At 52.0% G+C, this 15,125-nt stretch overlaps 1 protein-coding gene across 1 annotated transcript in view; it reads right to left on the bottom strand.

Moving 5' to 3' along the window:
- Positions 1-209: 209 nt before the first annotated feature.
- Positions 210-15,125, bottom strand: part of SACM1L (SAC1 like phosphatidylinositide phosphatase) — a gene marked incomplete at both ends in the record, with an annotated part of 37,509 nt that continues 22,593 nt past the window's right edge. Inside the window, 11 exons of the mRNA XM_080715773.1 lie at positions 210-346; positions 1,792-1,849; positions 2,404-2,496; positions 2,613-2,706; positions 3,455-3,527; positions 3,619-3,688; positions 4,932-5,070; positions 8,244-8,342; positions 11,317-11,396; positions 14,392-14,460; positions 14,857-14,943. Coding sequence (XP_080571899.1) covers positions 210-346; positions 1,792-1,849; positions 2,404-2,496; positions 2,613-2,706; positions 3,455-3,527; positions 3,619-3,688; positions 4,932-5,070; positions 8,244-8,342; positions 11,317-11,396; positions 14,392-14,460; positions 14,857-14,943 — 999 coding nt within the window. The remainder of the gene's footprint in view (positions 347-1,791; positions 1,850-2,403; positions 2,497-2,612; positions 2,707-3,454; positions 3,528-3,618; positions 3,689-4,931; positions 5,071-8,243; positions 8,343-11,316; positions 11,397-14,391; positions 14,461-14,856; positions 14,944-15,125) is intronic.

Below are 15,125 nucleotides of genomic sequence, written 5' to 3'. Positions count from 1 at the left end.
TTAATAGATTCCTTTCAATTATAGTAGAGCTCCAAATATACACACACACATCGCAAGAGCAGAGAGCTCCTCCAGGCAGCGCCCAGATCAACCTGCGGCCGCAGCATGGCCACGCCCTGGCGTCAGGCCGGTGTGGAAAGCGGTCAGTAGAGGCTCCAGTTCTGCACCAGGGAGTCTTCCAGGCCCAGCCGCTTTCCACAGACACAGATTCAGTCCATCTTTTCTTTCTGGACCAATCTAGGCGCATCGACAAAATCTTTGCCGTTGTAAAGAATAATTAAAAAGGTTCCAATGCTTGCAACTCCCCAGAAGAGTACGTAGGCCAGGGTTTCTGTCCAGGTGTCACCTGTTGAGAAGAAGGAGCTGATAAGTAAGCCACCTGCTGACACCTGATCCCATCGTTGGCCGCCGTACCATCTTCGCAACATTAAAGCCCGCTAGCACATTCTCAGGAACATCTAAGACCCTCTGAATTAAAGCAGCAGTGCCCAAACTCTGGCTAGCACCAAATCATCCGCCGTGCCTGATGAAGTCCCAGCTGCTGGCCCCCAGAATCCACACTACTAGCCGGATGAGGCGCTCGGCCACTGGCCAGAGCCCTCCGATTACATCACACCGTTACAATATCGCCGTCTGCAGTGCAGGGCAAGAAGTGAGCGGCCCGGCCCCCTCAAGAAACTGCCAGAAGGAATGGCGCGATGTGGCGGGTGGGTAAGCGTCAAAGGGACAGCCTTCATTTGCAAACAAAAAAGCAGTCCATGTTCAAGGGCCTGCTATGCCCGAGACCCAGGCGAGACGGTGCAGCGGGGCCTCTGCCCTCAGTGTGCTGCTGGCCCAGTGAACAGGGCGGGCATGCAGTCACCCCCAAACACACAGAGAACGGCCACCCCTCCCCGACACACACAGTGCACTGCTCCTGTGAGGACAGAGGCGCTGCATCTCTGGAAACCAGGCCCAGGCGCCCAAGAGGGAGAGGGGTGGGTTCCAACAGCTGTGCCTCTGGGCTACCGCACCTGCCAGACGGCCCAAGACCGAGGCCCGAGCAGGGAGCGCTCCGCTCACATGGACCAGCCTGCGGCCAACCCTGGAAGCACTAAAGACCTCGTCCTGAGGCAACGGTACTCCCAATATTTTAAACTTTAATAATAAGCAAGCTGTGTGTGGTGGTGCACACTTGTAATCCCAGTTCTTGGGAGGCTGAGACAGGAGGATCCCAGGTTTGAGGCCAGCCTCAGCAACTTAGGTCCTCTGCAGCTTAGATCCCATTTCAAAATAAAAAATAAAATAGGGTTGGGGTGTAGCTCAGAGGCGGAGCGCCCTGGGCTCCATCCCCAGGGTCTGATCGCTAACAGCACACGGCCGTCGAGCGGGAGCGGGGCAGCCATGGCGGAGCCATCGCGAGCGAAGAACACGGGCCTCCTGCTGGCTCACCGAGGAGCACGCGGGAAGATCAGGACATCCAGACGTCAAGACTGGGTATCTCTGGAAGGCAGGACGGAAACAGCTGTGCTTTCTACAACTATCATGTTTTCCTCCGGTTAAAAAAAGATGTACTGAAATCTTAAGACCAAACGGGCCAAAGGCTGCAGGCCGCGGCACGGCACTTCCCCAGCTGGGCAGAGCGCAGGCCAGGCCCCGCAGCACGCGCAATCCCAGCAGCTCTGTGGCTCCTCTTTCTCCCTGTGATGCCACCTACTCCCCTCTCACTCGATAGGTGGACAGCACGTGCTGAGTGGACTCAAGCGCCAGCCGCCCATCTACGCCGTGAGCGTGAGACGAGAGTGCACTTACCAGCCATGAGCAGACAGATAATGCACATCGAGAAGGCAACAACCATGATAATAGGCAACTGCAAGAGAGAACGAAGAGACGCCGTCACGGGGCGAGACGCGCGGGCCGCGCACCCACACGCACGCTGCCTTTGACCCACACAGCGGCATCTGGGCTCCAGGGCTTCCTCAAGCTGCTAACCATGAGCCCGAGGAAGCAGGCCCTGCCCTGAGCCAAGAGTGCTGTGTGGAGGGAGTTGCTGAAGGAGAGGCCAGGCGACTGTGCCCACGGGCACGGGACCCGAGACGCTCTTGCCACGTCTGGGGAACAAAGGAATCAGACGAGTATCAGAAGCACACCCGCCTTCCATGCTGCCAGGCTCTCTCTGGCCCTCCCTGAGAAGGGAGGGCCGAGGCCTTCCTGAAGTGGCAGGCCTCACCCACAGTCCCTGCCTTTGTGTGCGAGAGCCAGGGGAGAGCACAGGCGCTCAGAGCCACCGGCTCCAAGCCCGACCCCGGCGGCCTGGCTGAGGCTCCGTTCACAAGAGCGTATCACGCTTTCAGTCAAGGGAGCTGGCACCACCCACACTCCACACACGCGTGCTGGCGACTTAAAAACATAAAGGTTTCTTACAGCCAGGAACTTCCAGTCCTTCGGAACACTTAAAGGACTATGAGATTCTAATTCATCCACTGAATAGTTTCCAAGAAATAAGTCTATGGAATCCTACAACAGAAAGAGGAAAATCAATACCTCCAACCTTGATGTGGCCACCTTACGGAGTACAAATGCAAAGACACAACCGTCCAGTGACCAAAACAGAACATCGAGCATGGGCCTACCTGCCTAAATCCGTCCGAAAAGTTGTTCTTGTAATAGCGAACCAGTGAGTTCCAGCCGTCCATCAGAAGTCCCAGCTGAGTTCTCTTTCCTGTCCTGGTTAAGAGATGAGTCTGACATTACAGACCTGCATACTCAATCCTCCTACCTCAAGGTTTGGAGACTGAGTTGCAGAGATGTAAAAAAAACACCCCTGCTACAGAGGAGGAGGAGCTGCGCCTTCCTCCTTCCCTCCCCAACCTTCCGCCACCTTCCAGTCACAAAGGAGTCACTAGCGGGTCCGAGAGAGGCGTAGGCCTCCCTCAGCACCCCAGGGAATCTCAGCAGACACCAAAGTCAGCAGGTGCCCAATCCCTTGTATTAAATGGGGAACATCCGCGTAGAGCCAATGCACACCGCCTGCACGCTTCAAATCATGTCTACATGACAATACTTGGCACAAGGTAAATATCAGATAAGCCACCACTATACAGTACTATTTAGAAAATCACAACAAGGAAAAGTCTATGCTTGGAAGAGGCACATTTTTTCTGAATATTTTCCTCCCAGGAAATACACTATAGCAGAAAAAGGAACCAAGTGCGCTCGTAACAAATCCAAACCGTCAGAATTCTTCACCATCCACTGCGGTCTGGACGCTGTGCAGAGCCAGCGCTCAGGCCGCACCAGACCTGCAGGCCCAGGACGGGGCGAGATGCGCTGGAGCCGGGGCCTGCCCATCCCTGCACAGCGTGGCCCCGGGAGGCGAAGGCCCCCAGCGCAGGCTCAGCTCCATCAGCCCGCGCGGCAGGCGCCAAGGGCCAGGCAGGCTGCCTCCGCTGCCCGAGAGCTGCCGCGGGCTTGCCTGGTGAAGTCCGTCTTCAAGGCACCGGTTCCTGCGTACTGCTTGGCACAAGCATTTGCGTTGTCAGCCCAGGCTGTGGGAAAGGCAGATAAGTGACCTGCAAACTCTCGATCGAAAGTATTTACTGCAAAATTTGAGCGACTTTGAGTCTAGTCAATACCTACCGTTTTTGTAAATCTTCTCAAATTCAACTTGTTCTTCAATCTTTTGTCCCACGTGAAGAACTCCTAGTCTCTAGAGTAAGAACCACACCCATACTTATGTGCAACACATTTCAGCAACAGGACTGAGAAGAGAAGGCAGACAACCCCAGCCACCAGCCCCTCAGCCGCCCGCAGGCCTCTCCTGGCTCCTCAGCCCGGAGCGCACAGACAGGAGGAGAGGGAGGGTGAGAGGCTTCTCCCTCCATGCCGCCGACCTTGACCCCCACCATGCATCACCAGCCCAGGCACCCCCCCAGGGGCCTATGGGAACGTGACCTGTGCTGTGTGCCCACGCCCCACACTGCACACATGGCCCTGCAGGGATCTCCCGGGCCCCAGAACCCCCTCTGCAGACTCCCCTCAGGCTGCACTGGGCGGCCGCTGCGACCCTGGGTCGGGCCCCCATGCCGCCTTGCCTATCATCTCCTCGGCATGGCTGCTCTGCCCTCACACGCAGCCAGGAGCCCCGGCAGCTGGTAGCCTGGTGAACCGCTCGCTGCTTGGCGGGGAGGTGCAACGGCAGAGCTGACGCCAGGCCGCGCCCTGGGTCGGTGTGCAAGGTTCAGCGTGTGAAAGAGCCAACCAGACCGCAGGACTATCTAAGCAGGTCTTGGTTAACAGCCATGGCGCTGTGCTGCTGAAAAAGGCCACCAGGCAGACAAGGGCAGCACAGGACCTGGGGCGCTCCGGCCTCAGCCCTATTTCTTACTCTTTATTTTGAAACAGGGTCTGAGTTGCAAAGGGCCTAAGTAGTGGCTGAGGCTGTCTGCGAACCATGATCCTCCGGTTTCAGCCTCCCAAATGCTGGGATCACAAATGTGTGCTACCATGCCTGGCTTTATTTTGTATTATTAAAATAGAAAAAAATATTAAAATAAAACCAGAGTTCGAAAACATGGACTCACTTATCCATTGCTGACCTCAGCTTAGTCCAGCAATTCCACTCTAGGAATTAACCCAAAGGAAAGAGTCAAGTTGATGATAACAGATGCATTTCCTCCACTGCGCAGTCTAAAGCCAAGATCAGAGTGGCTTAAGTGACTCAGCCAAGTTAGAGTCCGATACAACCACTAAAGACGATTTCATAAAGCCCCAAGGGCAGCGGCAGAGCCAGCACGCGCACACCGTGCTGCCCACGGCCACTGGAGGCGCGCACAGCCTCCAGGTCAGGCTGAGGGCCACGGGGATAATTTTTGTTACTGGTTTTCAAAGACAAAGGCTCTTTAAATTCTTTGCTATATAGTTTTCAAGAAAAAAAGAAAAAGAACTCCCACCTGAAGCTGGGCCTGAAGGGAGCGACGGGCCAACAGGCTCTGGATCACGTTGGTCCTGTCCAGGCAGTCCATGCAGTTGCTGCGGAACACGCCCTCCTGGCTGCTCAGCACCGTGCCCGAGGCGTCCACTAGGAAATAACTACAGCACGTGCATATAAGCGCTCTCATACCAGAGCAGGTCAAACCACAGACAAACGCCCTCCACGACATTACTGGAACCCGTAGCCAGACGTCACACGGGGATGCGGGGTGGGCACAGTTCATCACCCCAGACAAACAAGCTGGAAGGCCGAGGCAGCGCAGCCCCACAGCCGGACCAGCCGCGCCGCGAGAGGGCTCCGTGCCTCGGGCTCGGCGCCCAGGCAGGCTCTGTGGACACCGAGCCCACTTCCACCGTCAGACGAGGCTCTTTTAGCCTAACGATCCCACCGTGCCCCTGCTTATACCAGGCTCTGCAACTCCTACAAGCCCCATCAGAATCCCCAGGCTGCTTGTGGATCAACAGAATCAGGATCTCTGACCAGGGTTTCTGTTTAGCCGGGAATGGTGGTGCACGCTTGTAATCCCCGCACGTAGGCGGTGGGGACAGGAGGATCATGTTCGAAGCCAGGCACGCTGGCTTAGGAGACCCTGTTTCCAAATAAAAAAAAGTATAAAATAGGTCTGGGAGTGTAGCCCAGAAGTAGAAGGACTTCCAGGAACCCCAGTATCACAAAAAAAAAAAAAAAAAAAAAGGTTTCTGTTTAAATGAGCAATGCATGCTAAGAGCGTGAGAGGTGGGCGGCACCATCAGGCACCTGAAGACCACCCCGTCCTCCCTCGGCCAAGTCAGCTGCGCTGCAGCCGCCAGGCTCCCTGCCCGAGCTTTCTCCATTCTTAACAAGCTCCCCGGGGAAGCCTGCCAGTTCAAAGCCCAATGGTGTGCTGCTGCTGAGCATGGACTCACGTGGCCGCCCCGCTGCTGCAGTGGCAGCCCTGCTGTGCAACACCAAGTCGCACGTGTGTTCATCTGCGGAATGCAGAGGGCAGCACCATCAGGCTGCGCTCCAGCTTGAGAGGGATGGTGCACGGCCTGCCAAGAAGGTACTCAGCAGGGTGCGCAGACGCCAGTACTGCCCTTCCCAAGTTATCCCAAGGCCCAAAGGAGGAAGAAGGGCAGCACCTTCACCAAGTCCAGAAGCCTAGAGGCATTCAGATGAAACGCCACGCGAGGAAGGACGAGGGGCGGGGCTGAGTCGGTGCGCGTGTGCATGTGCGCCTGTTCAGGCGCTCCATCAGCCCACAAAACAATGTTCTTTCTTAAACTAGACAGTAAGTCTACCAGTAGGCACTGTCGTCTCCACTACGAGTGGGGAAATCAGTGTGCAGACAGCGAGCAGACCCCTGGCCACAGGCAAGAGACCAGCGGGATTTACTGGCGATAGGGCAGCTGGAAAGCCCAGGTTCTTCTAGCCCCAAAGCCCTTCAAGACACGTCCTGGGAGATGGGCAGACACCCCAGGGTAAAGCCCCGCCGTCTAGTGAAGCAGCGAGTGGAGGGGACATGCCATGGCAGGCCCCTACCCTCCGCACTTACTGCAGGACAGCAACTAAAGGACGAAGCCAAGCGCCCCTCCCTCTGTCAGCATGCAGGCTGCCGATGCTTCTCTAATGGCCGAACAGCAGCAAAGGCCATCCCCCTTTTACTAGCTAGCTAGGTTTGTCAAAGACCGAGGCTTAAGCCACTAGCTGATTACCATGTACAAAAGTATACTTTAAGACACCGAGGGCTGGGGATGGCTGAGTAGAGCACTGGCTCGCATGAGCAAGGCCCTGGGCTCATCCCGACACGGCCCCTCCCCCCAAAAGCAGCAAAGACTGAGTAAGTGTGCACGACAGGCGCCCACAAGGCTGGGCAGCAGAATTAAGAGATTGAAGTAGCACGCAGAGGCAGAAAAAATGGCAGCAGCTGCAACATAAGGCTGACATGTGCGTGAAGCCCAATGCACCTGTGAATCAACACGATAAGCAACACGCCGGGCAGGTGGAGTGCCGCGAAGACGTTCAGACCTTACTCCATTAGTCCTGTTCTGGACAGTGAGGTTACTGGGGCTGAACCCAGGGCACTCTACCTCTGAGCTACGTCCTCAGCCCTTGTTATTTATTTATTTATTTTTTTTTGGTACTGGGTTCCTGGAAGACCTAGCTCCAGGCTACACTCCCAGACCTATTTTTTTTAATTTCTGGAAACAGGGTCTCTTAAGCCAATGCGGCTGGCTTCGAACCTGCGCGAATCTCCTGTCTCTGCCTCCCAAGCGCAGGGATTACAAGCGTGCACCACCACGCCCAGCAGCCCTTTTTATTTTAAACCAGGGTCTTGTCAAGTCGTTCAGAGTCTCGCTACTTGCTGATTGGCCACGAACCTGCGACACCCTTGTCTCAGCTTCCCAAGTACTGGGATTACAGGCATGTGCCACCACACCCAAACAAATCATTTTTTACTTGACAGAAGTAAAAACTATGCATATATACACGTACCTAAAGTCACTGCAGCACACCTATAGAACACAGAAGGGCCACTTCACACCACCTCTAAAGAGCCCACGAGACTGCCAGGGACACGCCTACAGAACACAGAAGGGCCGCTTCACACCACCTCTACAGAGCCCACGAGACTGCCAGGAGCATGCCTACTGAACACTTGGCAATGACTGGACATGACACTGGTAAACCACATCCATGTACGTGGAAACTTGTAAATATGTGGAAGACAGTCATGGTATGAACACACTTGACTGGGATCATTTTTAAGAACTTAAATATATAAATAAATAAATACACACACACACACACACACACATATATACATATATGTTGTTTTTTTTTTTTTTCGGTAGTACTGGGGTTCCTAGAAGCCCTTCTACCTCGGGTTGCACTCCCAGACCTATTTTTACATTTTTTAATTTGGAAACAGGGTCTCCTAAGCCAGCGCGCGCAGCTGGCTTCGAACCTGCACGATCCTCCTGTCTCTGCCTCCCAAGCGCGGGGATTACAAGCGTGCGCCACCACGCCCAGCGAAATTAAATATATTTTAAGTTACCTATCCTCATCTTTTCAATAAAATATTAAAATAACATATATAAGGAGCACTGACAACGGCAATGGCCTGCCTTTGCAAGTCCGCTAGATGATGCATCCCACACATGACTGACACACATGCCCTGCCCGCCCTCCACAGGAAACACACACGACCGACACGCCCCACCCGCCCTCCACAGGAGACACACGTGACCGACACGCCCCGCCCGCCCTCCACAGGAGACACACGGCTCACCTTAACTCATCTTGCACCTCTGCAACCTGATCCAATAAAATGCTCAGTCGATCCCATCTCATATTTTTACATTCTTTATGGAAGTCAAAGGCAATGTATCTACCAAAGAAAAGACAGTCAGAAATTGACAAAAGATCATTCATTTTCCTATTAGTGATATCTTCATGCAGGGCGTGGTGGTGCATGCCTACAATCCCAGTACTGGGGAGGCTAAGGCAAGAGAGCACAGGTTCAAGGCCAGCCCGGAGAACTTCACAAGACCTTGTCCCAAAATAAAAAGGGCTAGGGACGTAGCTTAGCAATGAGAGTGCCCTGGCTTCAACTCCAAGTACACTAAAGGGATTTTACCATTAAATGGTCAAATCAAAACCTTCACCTTCCTGCGGCTGATTTTCTCCTGTATCAGAGCTCACTTACCTCTCAGGAACACCAGAGCCTCCTTCATTCTGGGCTTACCACCACACACATGCACACACGTGCACACGCACCCCTTCCAGGCTCAGACCTGCATGGGGCACTCCTATTGTTCTGTGGATCTGTGTGCACACGACACACAACACATACGCACACACACATGCACAATGTAAACACACATCTGATTTTCGTGTTCTTCTGGGCCCTCGGCAGTAGAGAAGCATAACGAGGTGCGTGCTGTAAAGAGGCACAGTCCAGTGAGGGTCTTGCGCCCGTTTTTCCTCTATCCAAAGAATAGCGCCCTTTTGTTTTTCAATTTCATTACCAGGGTCAAATTAGTCCAATTCAGTTCAGCCCACAGAGAACGAGTCTAGATGTGTTGGTGAATCTACTTTGAGCTTTTCACACTTACCCATGAGTTAGGAGGCACAATTTGAAAAGTCCTACCCTGAACTGAAAACCTGGCCTTAAAAGGAGCAGGACATGGCCCCAGGCCAGGGCATCGGGAGGAGCGCTGGCTAGCTCGCCCTCTCTGTCGCTGTCTGCCATTCCACTTCCGCCCAGCCTCCGCTCAGGGACCAAGACGAGGCCCGAGGAGCCTGCAAGGCCTTATGCTCTCATCTGCAGAGCAAAGTCCAGAGGAAGCCGCTGCTCCCAATACCCTGGGTGCCAACATCCTGACCTGGCGGCCATCGGTGACAGCGGGCTTCTGACACCTAAAGGAGCTTGTGCCTCGGGGGTCATCTCATACGGACGGCACCCAGAGGCGGGCATGGACATGCAGGCTGGCCAACGGGGGTGGGAGCGGGGTTCAAAGGCAATGCCAGCCAGAATGGTGGCATGGCAGCTGTTTCTAGAGAGCTGACCAGGAGTGTTAGCGCTAGTCTTGCTTAAAGAATTTAGCAGGCATAATTTCAGCCAAGCAAAAGGAATGTGCTAGAGACCTGTGTACAACACTGTGTCTACGGGCAGTACCGTACGGTACACCTTAACAATATGTGCAGAAGGCAGCTCTCGTTACATGCTCTTACAATAAAACTAAGAGGAAAAAAGGAAAAGCACCTAAACCAAACACACAAAAGAATCTACAGAGCCCACCAGCATCTCAACACCTTGGATTCCCAAGCTTGTATTCTTGTTCTGAATCACATGTAGAGCTGCTCAGGGACTGGGAGGTACATTTGGATGATAAAGTATTTTAAGTACAGTTTAACTTCTGAACCCAACAGCTGAGCAGTTCTACTCCCCAGTTCTAGGAAGGACCCCCCAGACACACCACCTCACACATCTTTTTATGTTTCTGAACGAATAATTTTCCACTGCTAACGACACTCCCAAGATGTGACCACACGAGCGCTCTCACTCACTCTCTCTCCATTTCGCAACTCATCAACCTGATTCCCTCAAAGTAACAACTGGCTTAATAACCAGAAAGTTTATCCGTACAACACATAGATAGATGTCTTAACAAATCACTTCTCAGCCTTTTGGCTGAGATCAAATGTAAAGACAACCAATCTACCATTTGACTTCAGATTTAAACCAATTCACCCACACCCATTCCCTACTAAAATAAGTATTTGGTAAACTAAAAAAAAAAAAAAAAAACAACTCCTAAGAATTCAAAGACAATTTCAGTATACTCCTCTGGAGGTCTTTATGGACCGTTTAAGAGAAACAAATTAGCTTTGGGCTGCTCATTTCTTAGCAGCAGTTGTCCTACACATTCAGACTTTAATTTGTGCTCAAGTCCTCCAAGTTAGGTGTTGCTAAAAACTCCAAATTCCTCAGGACAATTCTGGAGGCAAAGACTGAACATGGAAACCCTGTGGCGCAGGGGGTCTTAACTAGGGTGCACACAGGGGCCCATGTGAATGCTTCCAGTACACAAAGGCTGGACCCCGACCTCAGAGGGATCTGGAGTTTTGGGGTCTGATGGTTCAGGTAAGTTAAGCTCCTGCAAGGACTCTCTGGCACTCCTGGGTTAGGAGTACCTTCTCTGAGTCCCCCAGGTACATCTGGGCAGGCTCCACTGTCAGAGCTGGAAGTGTGGATGGAGTGAGGATCTGATCAATTTGCTAGAGCTTTTGAATTGAACAAAAAAGACATAAATTCTTCCCCAAGACTCATTACTCATTTTTGTGTACGTTTAAATTTTCCACAGGTTGAAGCAATTCCTCCCCAAATAACCTGGCACCGTTTTTAGGGGAAGTTTCGCCACATGCTCATGACCCCCCCATTTCCCACCACAAAACACTCCAAAGGGGCTCTTCCTCGCGCCTCCCTGAGAGCAAGTGCCACCTTAGCACCTGTCACGTCCCAAGACAAGGGCACCCATGAGAGCCAATCCGAGTCACCCAGAGAACACCTGACCAAACCTCCGTGAGGAACCGAACGCCGCTCAGGGGCCACTGCCTCGCAGCGCCTCTCAGAGACACGGAGCAGGATGGGGATTTGAATCAGGCCCACACTCAAACTAAAGTCCTGCTGTGAAGAGGGGATTCTGAAATGTATACTACACCAAAGAAAATGCCAAATCAACAGAAAGAAAAACCCTGCTGCATGGTATTGAAAACACACAAGCTGAGCTAGTTTGTTAGCTCCCAGGCGTGCTAGTGCTCAGCTGACCCCAAAAGCCCGCGGCGGAGCCCCAGGGTACCTGATCATTCCGCTGCCCAGGGAGGACACCATTGATGCGAACGTCTGCTCGAGTGGTTTCTCTGAGCCCTTCTGGTTTACCTGCAGACAAATGGAACCCACAGCTTCAGTTCACCTGAACAGGGAGGCTGACAGCAGGAAAAGAGAAAGGACGCCCTGAGCTCTCATTCTGACACAAATATAAAACAAAACAAAACCATGTGAATCAACTCTGTAGGAGCTGGGCAAAATAATCAAAGACTTGCAAGGATACAAAGGCTTGTGAAACCGCGAAATGCTCAATCAAGAAAAAGGCCCCTTCCGAAGGGCAGGAGGTTCTGTGGCAATTACTCTCCTTCCCCAGAGGGAGAGGACCTCAGTCCAACGACAGCGACCCTGTCCTCAGCTCTCCTCATCACCGGGGACACAGGCCAGGCATTACTTGGAACCGCAAGGACAAGCCTGCGTCTCTGTTTTGCTTAGCTCTGAACCCTGGTGGAAAACTGCGGGACGCTGTTTACAAAAGCCAGAGGGCTAGAGCCTGTACTGCTTATAAAGCCACAAGAGGGCACAGAGCAACAGGCCTGGGGCAAGGGACTGGGTGGAGACCCACAGTGACCACCTCAATCTGTGAAAGAGCTGGCCAATACTTTGGGAAATCTGGACATTTAAAAGTAGCCACTTAGTGAGGCTCTCAGCAACCTAGTGAGAGCCTGTTTCCAAATAAAATATAAAAAAGGTCTGGGAGTATAGCCCGGAGGTAGAAAGCCTCTGGGTTTCACCCCCAGTACCACCAAAAAAAAAAAAAAAAAAAAAAAAAAAAGTAGCCATACAGCCGGGCGTGGTGGCACACGCTTGTCAGCCCCGCGCTTGGGAGGCGTAGACAGGAGGATCGCGCAGGTTGGAAGCCAGCCACGCTGGCTTAAGAGACCTTGTTTCCAAATAAAAATATAAAATGGATCTGGGAGTGTAGCCTGGAGGTAGAAGGCCCCTGGGTCCCATCCCCAGTACCACTAAATAAATTTAAAAAATAAATAAGTAAGTAAATAAATGTACACACTTTTATGGAGGCAGACAGGTATGCGTATACTAATGCAAGACACAGAAAAAGCCTGAGCCTTTATGCCCTCCCTTCAGACTGCTCCCCAGCCCCCGGGCAGGCCAGGCCCACGGGCAGCACGTTCTCTCCCAGCTTTCGTTTGTTAAGTTTCTCTATTTCAACACCTAGAATTCAGTGAAATCTGTCAATAGTAGCTAAACACAACCAAGGGAAGAGGACCTCTGATGAGGATGCATGACAAGGAGCAGTCTTTACAAAAGTAACATGGAAAAGCCTCACAAGCAGCTACTACAGCCTTCAACAGTCAATGCACTAAAGAGAGACAGCCAATTCGGAGAAGACTCTGGGCTCCAGTTACTGCTATAATAATCAAATGCATGACTACACACACCACAGGCATACAAAGAAACAGAGAAACACGGCTCAAAAAAGGAAAAAATAGACAGAAACCATTTCCATGGATGTAGACATCAGACTTACTACATAAACACTGTAAATAAGTGTCTTAATATCTCAAAGATAGGTGGGCATGGTGGCACACGCTTGTAATCCCAGCATTCAGGAGGCTGAGACAGGAGGTTCAAGGCCTGCCTCAGCTACTTAGTGAAGCCCTTTGCAACTCAGTGAGACCCTGTTCCAAAATAAAGGATAAAATATAGGGCTGGGAGTGTCGCTCAGAGGTAGAATGCCCATGGGTTCCATCCCCAGAACCCCTCTAAAAAAAAAAAAGTCTCAAAGAGCCAAGGGAGCTGGACACGGTGGCGCACACTGCAATCCCAGTACTTGAGAGGCTCAGATGGTGGGTGGCAGGTTAGAGGCCAGTCTCAGCAACTTAGCGAGACCCTGTTTCAAAATAAAAAATTATAAAATATGTCTGGGGTATAGCTCAGAGGTAGAATGACCTGGGTTCAATCCTTAGTAACACACACACACAGCCAAGGGAAAACAGAGAAAGAACTAAAGGAAATCAGAAAGGCAATTACTGAATAAAAATTATCAACAAAGAGATAGAAATTATTAAGGAGAACCGAACAAAAAGTCTGAAGCTTGCTCTGAGCTCCAAGGAGGGCAGCCACAACACACCCAGAGGGCACCGTGACCATGGGCTCAAAGGCAGGCCGACTCCTGGAGCACGGGGCAGAGTGTAAACAGGAGTACCTGCTGGCTTCTCATCGGGGATCAGAGGCCACAGGCGCATCACAATGGGAGGGACCCCATAACCTCCACAACTGGGACGTCTGTCTAATAAAACCGCCCTTTCTTTTTTTCTTTTTTGCGGTAATGGAAATTGAACCCAGGAGCACTCTACTTCTGAGATACACCCCAGCCCAATTTTTTATTTCTTTATTTGGAAACAGGGTCTCACTAGGTTTCTGAGAGCCTTGCTATGTTGTCGAGGCTGGCTTTGAACCTGCGATCCTCCTGTCTCAGCATCCCAAGTACCGGGACTACAAGTGTGCGCCACCACACCTGGCCTTAAAACTGCCCTTTCAAAATGAGGGAGAGCTGAACTGGGTGGGCAGGGCCGCCTGTAGTCCCAGCTACTCGGGCCTGAGGCTGAGGCAGGGGGGTCACCTAAGCCAATGTTCACAGCCATGATATGCAGTCACCAAAAGGCGGAAGTGACCCAAACGTCCAATAGATGAACAGATAAACAAAATGGAGTCCGCACCTACAGCAGACTCTCATTCAGCATCAGAAAGAAGTGAAGTTCTGACCTCGGCTACAACACAGATGAACCTTTAAAACCAAGGGGTAAGCAAAAGACAGAGGGCATGTGCTGCGTGGCTCTACCATGTGGAGAGCCCGGCGGGCAACTCGGGGCCTGGAGCAGTCACCGGGCGCTGGGAGGATGGCGGCAGGAGGGCTCCGGTTAAAGGCTCACGTCCCTGCTGTGTGCAGAGAGCAGTGCTGGTGAGAGCACAGCACTGTGGAATCCTCCGTGCCGCTCAGCTGTACCCTTACAAATGGTTAAGTCACTACGTTTTCTCTTAATTACAAATAGTTAAGCTTTTATCCCCCCCCCCAGAAACATACCAGATTGATTATGACTTGTTTTCCATAAATAATTACTTGCGAATCAAAATGCCTTTGGAAACCATCCATCTAAAAGAGAGGGAAGGAATATATGTTTCCAGATTACGTTACAGGAAAACTTTATCACACTTTCCAAAGCGCCTCCTTACATGCCCTATTACTATAGTAAGAGAACGACGTGAGGATGAGGGTCGAGATTCCAGACATTCTGGAACTCCACGTCACTGTCCTCTGAGCTACAATATATTCTAAGCACAACCTCAGTAAAACAGACTAAGTACTATACACAGCAGGAAGCTGCCTCTTGCTGAGACCCTCACTGGCACATGCTCCCTCATCTGGGTGAGCCGAGACGGGCCTCGCAGACACTCAATTCTGACTTACGGGAGCTCTGCTTCCCACGCACACTGAAATGCCCTTGAAGTGTCTGTTGATAGCCAGTGAAAAAACATGCAAGATACACACATGATTTGCTACTTTGTTGATCTGTGGCAGCGGCTTGTACTTCAGGTTTGGTCTTTGGGACCAGAAAAAAGGTATTGATCCTCGAGTCTAAAAAAAAAAAAGAGAAAAACGTGAGAAGAAACCCAGGCAGCCTGTTCTCCTCTGCCTGCCTCTCCTTAGCGGTGCAGACACTAACGACTCGCAAAGGAAAAGAGAACCTGACCCGGCAGCTTGGAGAGGCCTACGCGCCTGCCCGTACGCTCTGGTTTTGCGGAACAGCTCAGCAAGCA

Source organism: Muscardinus avellanarius, assembly GCF_963383645.1.
Source record: "Muscardinus avellanarius genome assembly, chromosome: 18".
In the NCBI taxonomy this organism is placed as follows: Eukaryota; Metazoa; Chordata; class Mammalia; order Rodentia; family Gliridae; genus Muscardinus; species Muscardinus avellanarius.
Note: the sequence above shows the minus strand (reverse complement) of the source record. Positions and strands in the feature narration are given on the sequence as shown.